The sequence below is a fragment of the Oncorhynchus nerka genome, linkage group LG1 (genome assembly GCF_034236695.1).
Source record: "Oncorhynchus nerka isolate Pitt River linkage group LG1, Oner_Uvic_2.0, whole genome shotgun sequence".
Taxonomy (NCBI): Eukaryota; Metazoa; Chordata; class Actinopteri; order Salmoniformes; family Salmonidae; genus Oncorhynchus; species Oncorhynchus nerka.
This window is the reverse complement of record NC_088396.1, coordinates 18,225,697-18,241,589: the sequence shown is the minus strand read 5'-3', so window position 1 is coordinate 18,241,589 and position 15,893 is coordinate 18,225,697. Positions and strand designations below refer to the sequence as shown.

At 41.8% G+C, this 15,893-nt stretch overlaps 1 protein-coding gene across 5 annotated transcripts in view; it reads right to left on the bottom strand.

The window, feature by feature from the left end:
* Nucleotides 1-15,893, bottom strand: part of tns1b (tensin 1b) — a 298,140-nt gene that overhangs the window by 201,611 nt on the left and 80,636 nt on the right. Inside the window, exon 1 of one of the 5 annotated variants that reach the window (XM_029634404.2) lies at nt 2,485-2,995. The exons of the other annotated variants lie outside the window; for them this stretch is intronic. Coding sequence (XP_029490264.1) covers nt 2,485-2,565 — 81 coding nt within the window. The 5' untranslated portion in view covers nt 2,566-2,995. Of the gene's footprint in view, nt 1-2,484; nt 2,996-15,893 lie in introns of those variants that run through there. 5 annotated transcript variants of the gene reach the window in all.

The following is a 15,893-nucleotide window of genomic DNA, read 5'->3' as shown; positions in this document are numbered from 1 at the left end:
TGAGAAGACTATACTGTCCTGGTCTCCCCCTGACTCTGACTCTGGACCTGCACTGAGAAGACAATACTGTCCTGGTCTCCAGATTGACTAAATATAGGTTAATGGACATTGATCATTCCATTAAGCTATTTGACCACTTTGACAGCTTGGAGGTTTAGGCAAGGGTCAATATTTGCTGTTGTTTTAAATCAGAGGCTCATGGCAGCAAGAAATGTTTACTTTAAAATCCTTCGTAAGCCCTTGCATTTTGGTAGAAGTGGCCATTAATACACCACCAAAGGTCCTATTTAAATCTGTACACTTTGCACTTAAAAAGGAATTTCAATCATAAATTGAAATCTGAGGTTTTGTTCTTAACCTTCTGATACGTTATCAGCACTTAAACGGATGATGTCACAGGCTTATAACCACTCCCATTAGTACCGCTAAGGGTCATAGAGTCGAACAGGGGGAATGTACCCATGTGACATCATATTTCTGGGCGGAGTTAAGTTCTTTTTCTGTAGTGTCGGGGCTCAAACATTGTACACTCTTTATAACAAGTATTCTCTTCCAGTCACCTTGCTCATGAAAGACTTATGCAACCTAAGAATGACCCTCACTGACAAGATTATGTTTCTTGGCATATTTTCAAGCCTTTTTGGAGGACAGTTGATTTGTTTGCCATTGGCCTTTTCTGAGAAACTCTGGAAAACTGTCCATAAACCCATTGTGGATCTTATCAATAATTCACAAGTGTATTGTGGAAGAACATCCTGAGATTGGTGTTTCAGGTATCGATGTTGTCCTCTTGCAAGGTCTTCTCTCGCTCCTTCTTATGCCATCCCCTGTTCAGTTTTCCCTTCTGGTTGGCCAGTGTCTTCTGCGACTTCATTTCCTGTGTCTTGACTGTCATCTTCTGTCATTTCACGTCATTTCATATTTTCCGAAAGCAACTGTTTGTCTGTAGCCGAAAAATCTGAATTCAGCCAAGACAGTTCAGAGGTTCTGGGCTTTCGGGGGGGAAAGGATCCTCCTCTTTCTGCTTGCCTAGCAGATAGCGCCAGTCTGGTTCATAGAGGAGGTCCGTTTCCTGCATCTCCCTTCACTAGACAGTAACTGCTTCTGCAGCTGGAAACACATCACTCTTCATTGTGGCCCTCACTCTTGAGCTTGGTCTCCAAACCACCTCAGCCTATACTCCGTTCCCTGACTTTACCAACAAACAAAAAACGGGAAACATACCTTATTAACGTATGGCTCAAATAGTGAAATAAAGTCACAGAATGACTTTGAAGTACTGATAAATAGACTCATTGGTAGACGCTTCCAGGTTTCATAAAAAGACGTGTGCCTGGCAGCGGTTATGTAAACCAACATTCTTCATGAACGTTACTGAGAGAGGTTTGATTGAATTTCACCCTGAAGTAAGTTGCATTGTTATACAGCCTCCTAAAAGCAGTCAATCAGTGACTAGGAGCTTAGCTGGTGGGCTTTGGGGTCCTTTAACAAACCCCCTCCCCTAAAGGGAATAATGCTGATGAACTAATCAAGGGGTCAGTTAAGTCTCTCCATTACCATAGTTTGACAGAGGAGCAGAGATAGACCAAAGGGCCATCCCATCATAGTTGCATCTCAATCAGCTGTGCCGTGGTTCTCCTCTCTCGTTTAAGTTCTTTTAAAAGTATATGGGTCGATCTGAAAACATAGACTACCAGTATGGTGGACATGGCCACTATGGTGACTTTGATTCCACCTCTCCAGTTATTTCACGTCACTGATGATGGGTAATGGGAAGAACGGGGTACAACATAGTTCACAAAGGTGAAAGACACGCCTTTGTGCACAACTCCACACCTCTGAGCATTCGGACATTCTCAGCACAGCTCCGAAAGCACACACACACACACACACACACACACCCCTTGCAGAGAGCAAACACACGTTGGATTCAATTATACAAGAGAGAGCAAAAATAGCTTTGTGTCTCGGCCAGGCAGAGAGAGAGGGAGAGCGAGAGAGAGAGAGAGTCAGACTGAACCAGCTTTTAAGGGAAGGGTAAAGATGACAGGAATGGGTCAACTCAGAGATTAAGGGAACACAGTCATCCCTCTCTCGCTCACTCTCTCTCACAACTTCTCTGACTGAAGTTTCCCCCCTTCTTCATCTCTCACTCCCAACAATCCAGCACCCTAATACCCTCACTCCCCATTGGCAGTGCAGACCACCCAGACCACCCAACAGGCCCTCAGACCCCCATTCCACTTCAATGGGTTGACCACCCTACATAATCCCCTTGGGAAGTGTAGTCCATCCAGTTTACCTGGAGAAATGACATGAAAACAGACCCCCAAACACAAAAACACACACACACACACAAAAACAGACCCCCACCCCCATACCCCTCACACACATGCATACACCCACAAACACACACACACACACACACACACCAATACAGTCTCACAACCCACCCACACACATTTACAGACAAACACAGCTCACCCAGAACATGCAGGAGAGGCAGACCCAGGTGCGGGCTTGCCCAGCTAGGGCTGCGGGCAGGCTGAGAGACACAGAAGGCATATTTCCTTCCTTCTGGTGGATGCTGCTATTGCTCTTGCTACTCCAGATTGACCACTGGATTCCCAACTAGTTTTCCAGACCTGCCACAGGATTCCCAACTAGTCCAAACAGGAGGGATATCCAGCACCGCAAATCCATGACACGTCAGGGAAGACCAGAGAGGGTGACTGCTGCAGCTCTCCTTCTTTCTCTCTCAATCTCTCTCTCACATGCGTACTTGATCCCCTTCACTCTCTCTATAACTCACTTGCTTCTTGTTTATATTTAGTTCCCTATTCTCTATGTTCCTCTCTGTCTCTGTCTCTCTCCGCCTCTGCAACTCAACTTTGTCCCTCCTCTCACTCTCTTTTCCCCAACTCTTATTTTATCCCCAGTGCCTCTCCTTTCTCTCTTTTCTCCAGTGTCTCTCTTTCCGTCTCCCTCCACTGAGGGAACTTTCACAAAGCTTTTGGGGTCAGGCTGCTCCTCTCCACGGGAGCAAAGGGGGAGGTGTTCAGAAAAGGGGCTCCGTTTATTCTCCATCCCTCTCCCCCCTCTCTTAGCCACCCGCCCCTCTCTCGACCCCCTCTCCCCTCTCTTCATTCTTAATTTCATTCATTCCTTGAACTCTCCCTCCTCTCCACTCCTTCCCTCTTTCTCACCTCCCCCATCCCTCGTTCCCTGGTTTTCCCTAGCTAACTGTGCTCACTCATGTCTGTGCTAACGTTGCTTAAATTTTTCATTAACTCCCTTTTTCTTTCCCTCTCTTCTTCCCTCCCTCCCTCCCTGCATCCCCTATATCCACTCTCCTGCTTGTTTCAACTCCGCTTCCCTGTCCGGACCATCCTGGCTCCCTCACCGTACCGTCAAACTCTTGACTGAAAATCTCTTCTGCTCGGTGGTCTCATCTAGTTTGCTTCCTCCCCAAAATAAACCAGGACCAGGCCCGGGAAGACGCATTGCTTTTACTCTTTGCTTTCAAGGCCACAACAATCAAAGAGCCCTCCTCTAAAAGAGAAAGAAAAGACTCTGACCCCCTACTATAGAGAAAGAACACTGCGGGACTGGGAAGAAAAGCTGCTTCATTAAGTTCTCAATGGTCATCAATGGGCCACGTTAGCCCTGGCTTTAAGTCTCTCTGGTCTCCCCTGTGCGTCTTTCACACATGCACACTCACACACCCTTTCACGTCTTTCGCATGCATGCATGCACGCACACACACACACGCGCGCGCACGCGCACACACAGTATGAAAAAAGGACTAATCCCATGGTATTTCCTCTCAGTCACCTTATCGAGATGAACCAGCTCAGTGTTGAAATGTTTCAGTGTTAAAGTCCAGAACCCTTCCACTAATGTTTCACCTACTACATCACAATGTTCACGTAGTGCTCTTGACTAGAAGAGGGTAGAATGGGCGCAAATACTTTTTATCAATTCGTTGTAGTTTTCAATTGTTTTTTAAGTGGGGACACAATATAACTATCTTTATGGGGCAACGCAATTGTTGGAGTGAACAATCTCGGTGATGACTGTTTGACCTTTCTATTCCAGACAGTATTCCTTTCCACTATAAGCTCTGATAAAGAAAAGGAAAAAGTGCCCACCAGTCTTTCAGTGGGATTGCCTCTCCCTCTTCTCTGGTCTGGTCTGAAATACTCTCTGTGTGTGTGTGATCGACGACATGACTGTCGGAGGGTTACAGAATCACTGATCAACAAATCCCCTTGCATCCCAAATAACTTCTCATTATGTGGTCAAAATGTGAAAATAATAGACTAGCCTTGCTCAAACTGACCCTCTCAAACACACGATCACATGAGGGGCCGTGGAGAAAAGGGTGTAGTAGTTTTAGGACTACATCAGAGTAGAGGTTGAGTCAGTGTAATACTAGGTGTTGACTTCCTCTGATAGAGATTAGTTGTACTTGTGTAATGCCATGGTCATTGAAGCAACGCCCCTCTCTAACCTTCTCCTCCTACCGTCTGCAGTTCCCACCTGGTCACTCCTGTGTGCGGTTACTGGGGTAAACGTTCTGCTTGTTTACTTCATCCTCATATGTAAGGGCTCTGACCCAGTGGTAAGGGACAAGACCTGGGTTTAAATGCTATCTGAAATCTTTCAAGTTCTTTTAGCGTTTGCTCTAGCCTGCCTGCAATGCCAGGGGGGTGGGGTTGCAGTTTTGTGACTATTCTATTGGTTCCATTGCGCCAGGCAAGCTCAATTAAGCACAGATAAAGTATTTAAAATTATTTCAAATAGTATTTCAACCCAGGTCTGTTAAGGAGAACTTTCCACTTAATCCTTGTGGGACAGCAACAACAGAATTCCATAGGGTCAAGGGTCAAAGACTTTGGATCTAACCATTACAACCATAAGATGCACCCTTGGGAACACAGGCATAGCCATGAATTGGAAAGGGGGTGGCACACCAGCGAAACACCAGTAAAACATTGACAACCATTTCACGGGTGTCCTGTACGCTCAAAATCACTGTCCCGTCTGCAAATCAAATCAAACTGTATTTTGTCACATGCGCTGAATCTTAAATCTTAAATCAAAATCAAATCAAATCAAATGTATTTATATAGCCCTTCGTACATCAGCTGATATCTCAAAGTGCTGTACAGAAACCCAGCCTAAAACCCCAAACAGCAAGCAATGCAGGTGTAGAAGCACGGTGGCTAGGAAAAACTCCCTAGAAAGGCCAAAACCTAGGAAGAAACCTAGAGAGGAACCAGGCTATGTGGGGTGGCCAGTCCTCTTCTGGCTGTGCCTGTCACGCCCTGGTCTAAGTATTTTGTGTTTATCTTTATGTATTGGGTCAGGCCAGGGTGTGGCATGGAGTTTTTGTATTGTGGTGTGTTTTGTCTGGGGGTTTTGGTGTGTATGTTAGTGGGATTGTAGCTTAGTAGGGTGTTCTAGGAAAGTCTATGGCTGTCTGGAGTGGTTCTCAATCAGAGGCAGGTGGTTATCGTTGTCTCTGATTGGGAACCATATTTAGGCAACCATATTCTTTGGTTGTATTGTGGGTGATTGTCCTTAGTGTCTTGATGTCCTGATATTGTGTTAGTTTGCACCAGTTTAGGCTGTTTCGTTTTTCATTATGTTTATTGTTTTGTAGAGTTTGTGTTTTGATTCGTGTTACGTTGTTTTATTAAACATGGATCGAAATCTACACGCTGCAGTTTGGTCCGACTCTCCTTCACCATTAGAAAACCGTGACAGTGCCGGGTGGAGATTACAACAGAACATAGCCAAGATGTTCAAATGTTCATAAATGACCAGCATGGTCGTATAATAATAAGGCAGAACAGTTGAAACTGGAGCAGCAGCACGGTCAAGTCGACTGGGGACAGCAAGGAGCCATCATGTCATCATCATCTTACCGTGAAATGCTTACTTACAAACCCTTAACCAACAGTGCAGTTCAAGAAAGAGTTAAGGAAATATTTACCAAATAAACTAAAGTAAAAAATAATAAAAAGCAACAGATTAAAATAACAATAACGAGGCTATATACAGGGGGTACCGGTTCCGAGTCAATGTGAGGGAGTACAAGTTAGTCGAGTTAATTTGTACATGTCGGTAGGGGTGAAGTGACTATGCATAGATAATAAACAGTGAGTAGCAGCAGTGTACAAAACAAATGGGGGGGGGTGTCAATGTAAATAGTCCGGTGGCCATTTGATTAACTCTTCAGCAGTCTTATGGCTTGGGGGTAGAAGCTGTTACGGAGCCTTTCCGGTCCCACTTGCCATGCTGTAGCAGAGAAAAGTCTATGACTTGGGTGACTGGATTCTCTGACAATTTTTTGGGCTTTCCTCTGTTTTTCATATGACGTGATTGAATATGATCTTCATGACTGAAATGTTATGTTTGCGACACAAACTGAAGACACAATTGTCCCAAAATAGGTTTATTCCCACTCACAAGGCATAGTGGCCCCCAGTGGACATTTGCTGTATTGCTTTTCCAAATTCTCGTAAGTCTGCATGTGTCCAGAAAACAGGGATATAGGGCTAATTACACACATACACACACACACACACAGCATCGTCTCCGGAAATCACCAGATCAGTGCACATTACAGGCATCCCCGTGTGCCTTTGATAAGGACAGAGTGTGGACAAAGCTATCAGCAGGACATCTATGATTACCCCCTTTATCCCTTCAGATCAGTGCCCCAGTCGCCAGCAGTCCCTGCTCCCCAGCCTGGCGAATGAAACAGGACACATGTCATCAGATGTGACAGTATCACAAACCATCATCTACAGAAGCATGGATGGAAGGCAAACAGGAATAGAGATAAAGAAGGACAAACACATCCTCTTTATGTGTGTGCAAGCGTGTGTATGTGTGTCAGTGAAAGATCCGCAGAGAAGGAACATTTCAGAAAAATGTAAGTAGTGAAATATTGAAAAATGTTTTAGATAAAACTACACTAAATACATTCACGTCACCAAATAATTGATTAAAACACACTGTTTTGCAATGAAGGTCTACAGTAGCTACAACAGCACCCTCTAGGGTAGTGCCATGGTTAAGCCGAAGGCAGCTATTTTCCATCCTCTAGGTACATTGAATTCAATACAAAACCTCAGAGGCTAGTGGTTCTCACCCCTTCCATAGACTTGCACAGTAATTATGACGACTTCCATAGAACGTCCTCCAACCTATCAGAGCTCTTTCAGTATGAACTGACATGTTGTCCATCCAATCAAAGGATCAGAAAATGTATCTAGTAGTGATGGGTTGAAAAATCCATAAGGTTACATATGGATATTATTTTTTAAGATATATTGTATCTTATCATTTTGACAATATCACAATATTCTTTTTGCGGTAGTTGGCTGTACCTGCGCAAAAATCCAGTATTTTTATTTTATCATTTGTTCTCCATCTTCTTTTTAAATAGAAGCCAATTTGTTTTCAGCACTTTTATTTCCATGACTGATCAAAACTCATTTCCTCATGGCATCCCTCTGCAGCAGACATAGAGTTTGGTGAGAAATATGTTTGCAAAACATGAAATTGCAATCAAATGACAGCACAGAATCTTAAAAGGATCGGGCCCTTTAAAAAAAAAAAAATCTCCTAAAATGACATTCTCAAATCTAACTATCTATAGCTCAGGACCTGAAGCAAGGATATGCATATTCTTGATACCATTTGAAAGAAAACACTTTGAAATTTGTGGAAATGTGAAATGAATATAGGAGAATTTAACACATTAGATCTGGTAAAATATAATACGAAGATAAAAAAACCTGTGTTTATTTTTTTTTTTTTCTGTTCCATCGTCTTTGAAAAGCAAGAGAAAGGTCACAATGTATTATTGCAGTTTAGGCACAATTTAGATTTTGGCCACTAGATTGCAGAAGTGTATGTGCAATGTTGTAGACTGATCTAATGAACCATTGCATTTCTGTTCAAAATGTTGTATCAAGTCTGCCCAAATGTGCCTAATTGGTTAATTGATATATTTTCAAGTTCATAACTATGCACTCTCCTCAGAAAATAGCATCGCACTCTTCCACTGTAATAGCTACTGTAAATTGGACAGTGCAGTTAGATTAACAAGAATTTAAGCTTTCTGCTCATATCAGAAATGTCTATGTCCAGGGAAATGTTCTCATGCTAATCACATTAGTGCACATTAGCTCAACCGTCCCGATCCCGTAGAGGTTAATACATATAGAATCGTGACAATCGTGAGAATCCCAATACATATCGTATCGGTACCTAAGTATGGTGATAATATCGTATTGTGAGGTCAATTCCCATCCCTCGAATCTAGTACTGAAAGCATGAGCTGCACTGCAGTGCATAAAGTGTGAAAAGTAGTTGACTAAAAGAGAGAGAAAGACAATAGCTAAACAGTTAAGAATAAATTAATTTATCCTAGCTCATTGGCTAGCCAATACTGCAACTCTTACAAGTCAAGCAAGCTTTTGGTTTTATTAATTTATTGCTACCAGGGCCCGCCGGTGTAACTGCTTGCTTTACACTGTACTGCATGATTGTACACATGGATTGGATTGTGGATTTACTAACACGTTAGTTCTAGTTTGTTGACTACCTTTATAACATTAACCTTTTCACAGGTACCAACAAACAGGTGTGATCATTCTACGGTGGTCCCTGCAGCGTACGCTCAAACCGGTGTGATTAGAACACTTATTTCGAACGTCCAGTTACGATTGACGCAACAATCAGAATTTGGGCTGGAGAAACTGTTTTTTCACGGAAACATTTTGCACAAACACAGTCCTTAAAAAGTTATGTCCAGAATGTGACCAGTTAATTTTTGGATGCAATGTTCAGACATCCACAGAAGTAGCTACAGCATAACACAATCATCCAAACTGGAAAATGTAGGCTAACTGAGGAAAGATTGACGTAACACAAGCGGTCTTATTTTTATAACTCTCGGCTGACAGAAACTACAATATGAATTAGCTAATAGCAATTACTATTTATAATTAATCACATCTGAGCTCACCATTGATCTAAATAATTTTGTAAAATACTTTCTAGAAATGTAAAGTACACTGATGATGGGTAGTTTATGCACGCCGCCATGTTTTTTCCCCCGCATCAACCAAAGATAATAAGAGGAAACAAGATGAGTTTGGTCTGTTTATAGTATGCATGTTGAAGGGGGTGTGTTGTCTACGATCATTCACAACCCTTCATTTACTACTGGGAAGTTTACCCGAAAGATGAGTGAACAATTCCTTCAACTTATTATAACATCTTTGGTCTGACAGATGTTTATGTGACACCCAGAATGCATTGTATAATGTCAACAAACATGGCGCTACACATACAGTTGAAGTCGAAAGTTCACAAACACCATAGCCAAATACATTTAAATACATTTAAACTCAGTTTTTCACAATTCCTGTCATTTAATCCGAGCAAAAAATCCCTGTCTAGGTCAATTAGGATCACCACTTTATTTTAAGAATGTGAAATGTCAGAATAATAGTTCAGAGAATTATTTATTTCAGCTTTTATTTCTTTCATCACATTCCCAGTGGCTCAAAAGTTTAAATACACTCAATTAGCATTTTGTTGCATTGCATTTAAATTGTTAAACTTGGGTCAAATTTTTCGGGTAGCCTTTCACAAGTTCCCACAATAAGTTGGGTGAATTTTGACCCATTCAGAGCTGGTGTAACTAAGTCAGCTTTGTAGGCCTCCTAGCTCGCAGACACTTTTTCAGTTCTGCCCACAAATGTTCTATAGGATTGAGGTCAGGGCTTTGTGATGCTCCCTCCAATACCTTAACTTTGTTGTCCTTAAAACCTGTTAAGGCTACCCCTGTTTACTGCCCCTTCTGGAGGAATTGGGTACCCATATAAAACAGGATAAATTTTTGTCAAAAGTTGCTAATATATGCATATAAAAATTATTATCGAATAGAAAACACTCTAAAGCTTCTAAAACCGTTTAAATTTTGTCTCTATGTAAAGCAGAAGTCTCAGGGCATGCATTCTCCCAAAGTCTCTCTTGTCATGGAAAAAGTTGGCCCAACTTTGACGTCATCGTATACGCACTTCCCAAGCAGTTACAGCTCTGGGAACAGTCTGTACGTGTTCAGCGCGAAGTCTGCTTTCAATGGGGCTTCTCATTGTGAGAATCACGCGCTCACGAGACTTTGAGCGTGCCGAAAGGTCTCGGTCACGCGAAAAAAAAGGGTACGCTTATGCGCGCTCTGCTCGGGTGATGTCTTTTCCTCAGGATCGATTCAACGGCGTGTGTGTTTCTGTTCGTCCTCACGATTTCTGTGCACCTTTATAACATGTTAAAGCTTAACCTGTTGCTCCTACCCTCTACTTTTTTGAACATTTTGTTAAAAATCGCGCAACATTTCAGCGCCCTGCTACTCATGCCAGGAATATAGTACGTTCATATGGTTAGAATGTGTGGATAGGAAACCCTCGGACGTTTTTAAAACTGGTTAAATCACGACTGTGGCTCTTACATAACGTGCGTTACATCGGAAAGCGCAGGAAAACCTGATCACAGAAAATGGAAATAAATATCCTTGCGCCACTTCAAGCAATTGTTAACAGTGAGCCGAATTAGATAAGACCGAGCATTCAACTCCCACAGCATCCCCACGTTGTCTAGAGTCTTGTGAATTGAATCCTCTTTGATTCTTGGTTGAACCGAAAGAGGGGCACGACTTACCTCCGGTCTCCGCCCAGATCATTCCGGAAGAGCTCTCTCCTGAAATTTTTTCCAAGACGACAGCTAATGATATTTACATCGCCTACGGATGATTTTTATCGCTTATTAACGTTTACTAATACCTAAAGTAGCATTACAAACGTATTTCGAAGTGTTTTGTGAAAGTTTATCGTCTACTTTTTGAATTTTAAAAAATGACGTTACGTTGTGAAATCGCTGTTTTTTTCGTTTATCACACAGTCTACATATAACGATATCTTGGCTTTATATGGCCCGATTTAATCGAAATAAAGACCCAATAGTGTTTATGGGACATCTAGGAGTGCCAACAAAGAAGATGGTGAAAGGTAATGACTGTTTTCTATTTTATTGTGCGGTTTGTGTAACGCCGAAATGCTAATTATTTTGTTTACGTCCCCTGCTGTGCTTTTCTGTTGTAGTGTATTGGTGCATGCTATCAGATAATAGCTTCTCATGCTGTCGCCGAAAAGCATTTTAAAAATCTGACTTGTTGCCTGGATTCACAACGAGTGTAGCTTTAATTTGATACCCTGCATGTGTATTTTAATGAACTTTTGAGTTTTAACTAATACTATTAGCATTTAGCGTAGCACATTTGCATTTCCAGAGCTCTAGTTGGGACGCAAGCGTCCCAACTAGAGGCAAGAGGTTAATTATGAACATAGTTTGACAAGTTTACTCGACATATAATATGTAATTTCGACGTTTTGGTGCGCATCCACTTGAATTTTGCCTACATTTCGACCGAAAGGTGCCGTTTTTGAGAACCGAAAGACACAGACTTGAAAACTAAATGCTGTTTTGGTAAGTATAATCCCTTCCAGGTCTTCTGATGGAAGAACAGCAAAGGTAAGGGAATATTTATGTGGTAAATTTGGGTTTCTGTCGACTCCAAGATAGAGGAGCCATAATGCTAATTTTGGAGCGCCGACTCCTAGTATAGCCTAGTGAACGCAACCTGTAACGTTAAAAATAAATGTAACACAGCGATTGCATTTAGAAGAAGTGTATCTTCCTATACATATGTAAAACATGCATATTTAGTCAAAGTTTATGATGTTTATTCCTTGTTAGCTGACGTTATCTGCCGGAGCTATTTCATTTCTCCTGACATTTTAGTAGCATTTTTTGAACGATGCTGTCATTGTAAACAGAGATTTATGGATATATATTGCAGATTATTGAAAAAAAATGAATGTACTGTGTAACATGTTATATTACTGTCATCTGATGAAGATTTCAAAAGGTTAGTGAAATGATTTTTCTTTTAATCCTGCGTTTGTTGATTGCATATTTTTTCCTACTTGGCTATGCTAATGAGGTATGTCTGCGGTGGTGGTTTGACATAAATATGTGCTATGTTTTCGCCGTAAAACATTTTAGAAATCTGACTTGCTGGGTAGATAAACAACTTGTTTATCTTTCATTTGAGCTATTTTACTTGTTAATGTGTGGAGGTTAAATATTTTTAGGAATATTTATTGCGTTCCATGCGCCACATTCCAGCTGAGGGGGTGGGGGGGGTTCCTAAATGGGAACGTGTATCCCCAACAGGCCATTTTGCCACAACTTTGGAAGTATGCTTGGGGTAATTGTCCATTTGGAAGACCCATTTGCGATCAAGCTTTAACTTACAGAATGATGTCTTGAGATGTTGCTTCAATATATCCACGTAATTTTCCTCCTCATAATGCCATCTATTTTGTGAAGTGCACCAGTCCTTCTTGCAGAAAAGCACCCCCAAAACATGATGATGCAACCCCCGTGCTTCACGGTTGGGATGGTCTTCTTCGGCTTGCAAGCCTTCCCCTTTTTTCCCCAAACATAACATTGGTAATTATGGCCAGACAGTTCTATTTTTGATTTTTTTGTCCCTGTGTGCAGTTGCAAAGTCTGGATTTTTATGTCGGTTTTAGAGCAGTGGCTTCTTCCTTGCTGAGCAGCCTTTCAGGTTATGTCGATATATGACTCGTTTTACTGTGGATATACAGTGGGGAGAACAAGTATTTGATACACTGACGATTTTGCAGGTTTTACTACTTACAAAGCATGTAGAGGTCTGTAATTTTTATCATAGGTACACTTCAACTGTGAGAGACGGAATCTAAAACAAAAATCCAAAAAATCACATTGTATGATTTTTAATAATTAATTTGCAACTTATTGCATGACATAAGTATTTGATCACCTACCAACCAGTAAGAATTCCACTCATTACCTGTATTATGCTACATACATATTGTATACGCCTACAGTAGAAACGACAACGCGATATACAGAAAATAAGGAACTATTATTATTTGTAAGAAAAACAACAAGGAGGGCAATGCGAGCGCCAGCCAGAAAATATTCCAATTTGTGCAAGTCTTTGCAAATGTCTGCAGACTTCTGCTGCGCAAACATCCGGTGAAGTGGTGGGCTCAGTAAAACCTCAAACTGAAATGGGCTGACTTGGACTACTTTTATGTGAATTAATGAGGAGGTGGAACACACCTTAATTCAAGCCGTTGTTGGAAAATACAACTTGTTAGAAAATAATTTGAAATTGACAAGTTGATAATTAGCAGGCAGCACGTTGTTAACTGTCCTGTTGCCTAATAATCACATTTTGAAACAGTGATTGCATTCAGACAGCTGTAATGTTGTGCACTGAAGTCCAAGCGAAGGAAAAGGTGAGAGGAGGAGAGCGCGTAGATGCGTGAAGGAATTATACGATGAGAAAAGTGATGATGCTGTATATGGTAGCTATGAAAGTGAACTGTGTGTGCGGGTGATTAGGGGTATCTTCATTCCGCTTCTGTTGCAAAAGGTTTCCTAAACAGAAACAAACGGAATCAAAACTGGGAGGGACCTACCTGAATTTGTCCAATAGAAACGTTCGTTTTAGTTGCAAAACGGTTTTGCACTGTCTCTCGACCTGTGCACCTACATTATGAACTTTCATTTGTAAGCTAGGTTGTAGCAATCTTATGATGGGTATAGGGCGAATTCGAATATCATGTAGTTGCCTAAACCTATCGCTGTTACATTGAGCTGGGTGAATGGAATATGAATGACAGTCATCCAATATGCTGTAATAGAAATAAGGACATGCTCATTAAAAAAATAAATCATTCTCCCTAATCTTAAACGGTACCGACCTCCATTAGTGTGTGTGTGTGTGTGCGCAGGGGGGTATAAAATAATATTTCCCAGGCTAATCAAATCCATAATGGCCTCGCATTAGTATGACTTTGACCTTCAGCTCGGGCTGTGCTGGGAAATCAGCTCACGGCACAGCACTGAGAGATAGTGGTAACCGCTATAAAACAGGCCTCTCAGATTGAATGATACAACAGAGGACAAGGAATATTTTGCTGTCTAATAACAAACACACAAACAGCTTGAATACTCACACTCACCCACAAAAACACACACACACACACATATCTAACCAATAAATTAATCCAGATATTGTGTGTGTGTTCCTGCGAGTATGTCTGTGTATGTCTGCATGTGTGTGTGTGTATAAAACAAAAGTGGGGAGTGGGGCATACTCTGCTATACCAGGCCTCCTCTTGGCTCAGAGCCTAGAGTCCAGTAGATGGGAGGAAGTCCCCCCCACCCTTCCCTCCTTTCCTCCCCATCCCACCGGGTCTTACTCCAGACCCCCATCTGTGGAAAACAATACAGACACACCCTCCCTGGGCTCGGGCTCACATGGGTATGCACGTTTTTCCCTCTCTCTAGGTTTGAAGAACAGGATCCTGTAGGGAGCAGAGAGTGAGAGAAAGGGACATGCCTCTGTACCAGACCTCCCTCACCAGAGCGAAAGACCACCATTATAACACTAAGAAATATTCGTGTTTTTTAAACGATGTTGGTTAATGCTAATGCTAATGGTTTGCATCAACATAGCACTCTTCCAAAGGTATCAAAGCACTTTTGTGTAGCAGGACACACCAATGCCTATCACTCTACTTCCCAAAACATTATTGGATTCCCTTTCCCGTTTGTTTCAGACCCAAACTTTCAACAGTCTGTCCTATTGTCCTCTCCAAACGTTAATTTATTCTGTACTTGTTACGCTCAAGAACAGACTATGATAAATAGACACTGTTCCACAAAAACACAGACCACACTGTTGTCCCTTAGGACAGTCTTCCTCATTCCAACCTAATTAACGAGACATCCTTTAGCACAAATGTCATTGTAATAGTCAAGCTCAGACCATTTTCAGTCCCTCGCATTGTAGCTGAAATAATGTTCCCCACACATTGCCCATACTAAATCTGACGATACCAATAGTGCCCATATGTTCCCTATACGTTTCTCCCCACATGCAACAACTCTCCTCAGCCTGTTCTGCAAGTCAGTGGCAGAAACTGGCCCTTCTTTTCAGAAAGCTCTGTAGTTTCAAAGAGCAATTTTTCACTTTCTCTCAGGGATCCAGTTCTTTTTAATCACTTGCATACCAAGGCAGCTGGTGCCAAGTTCAACTGACATAGCCCTCAGCTTATGTCAAACTGATCTGCTTTTAAAACCCAGGAAACCTGTGCCAGGAAATCTCTGTCAATTATCGGAGACATTCTGTGGTTATTAGGTCATATCATTCATCAGCACTTCAGTTTGGTGGGGAGGTGTCATGCGGTTTCTGAGTAGCTATGGTTTAGTCCCAGACAGAAATACAGTGTACATCTCATTTACAGGAACATTCACGCCATTGAGTCAATACATCACCTTTGGCAACGAGTACAGCTGTAAGTCTCTAAGAGCATTGCACACCTGAATTTTTCTTCAAGCTCTATGAAATTGGTTGTTGATCATTGCTAGACAAACCCTTTTTAAGTCTTGCCATAGATTTCAAGCAGATTTAAGTCAAAACTGTAACTCGGCCACTCAGGAACATTCACTGTCTTCTTGGTAAGCAACTCCAGTGTAGATTTGGCCTTGTGTTTTAGGTTATTGTCCTGCTGAAAGGTGAAGTAATCTCCCAGTGTCTGGTGGAAAGCAGAACAAACCAGGTTTTCCTCTAGGATTTTCCCTGTGCTTAGCTCCATTACATTTCTATTTTATCCTGAAAACTTCCCAGTCCTTAACAATTCCAAGCATACCAATAACATGATGTAGCCACCACTATGCTTGAA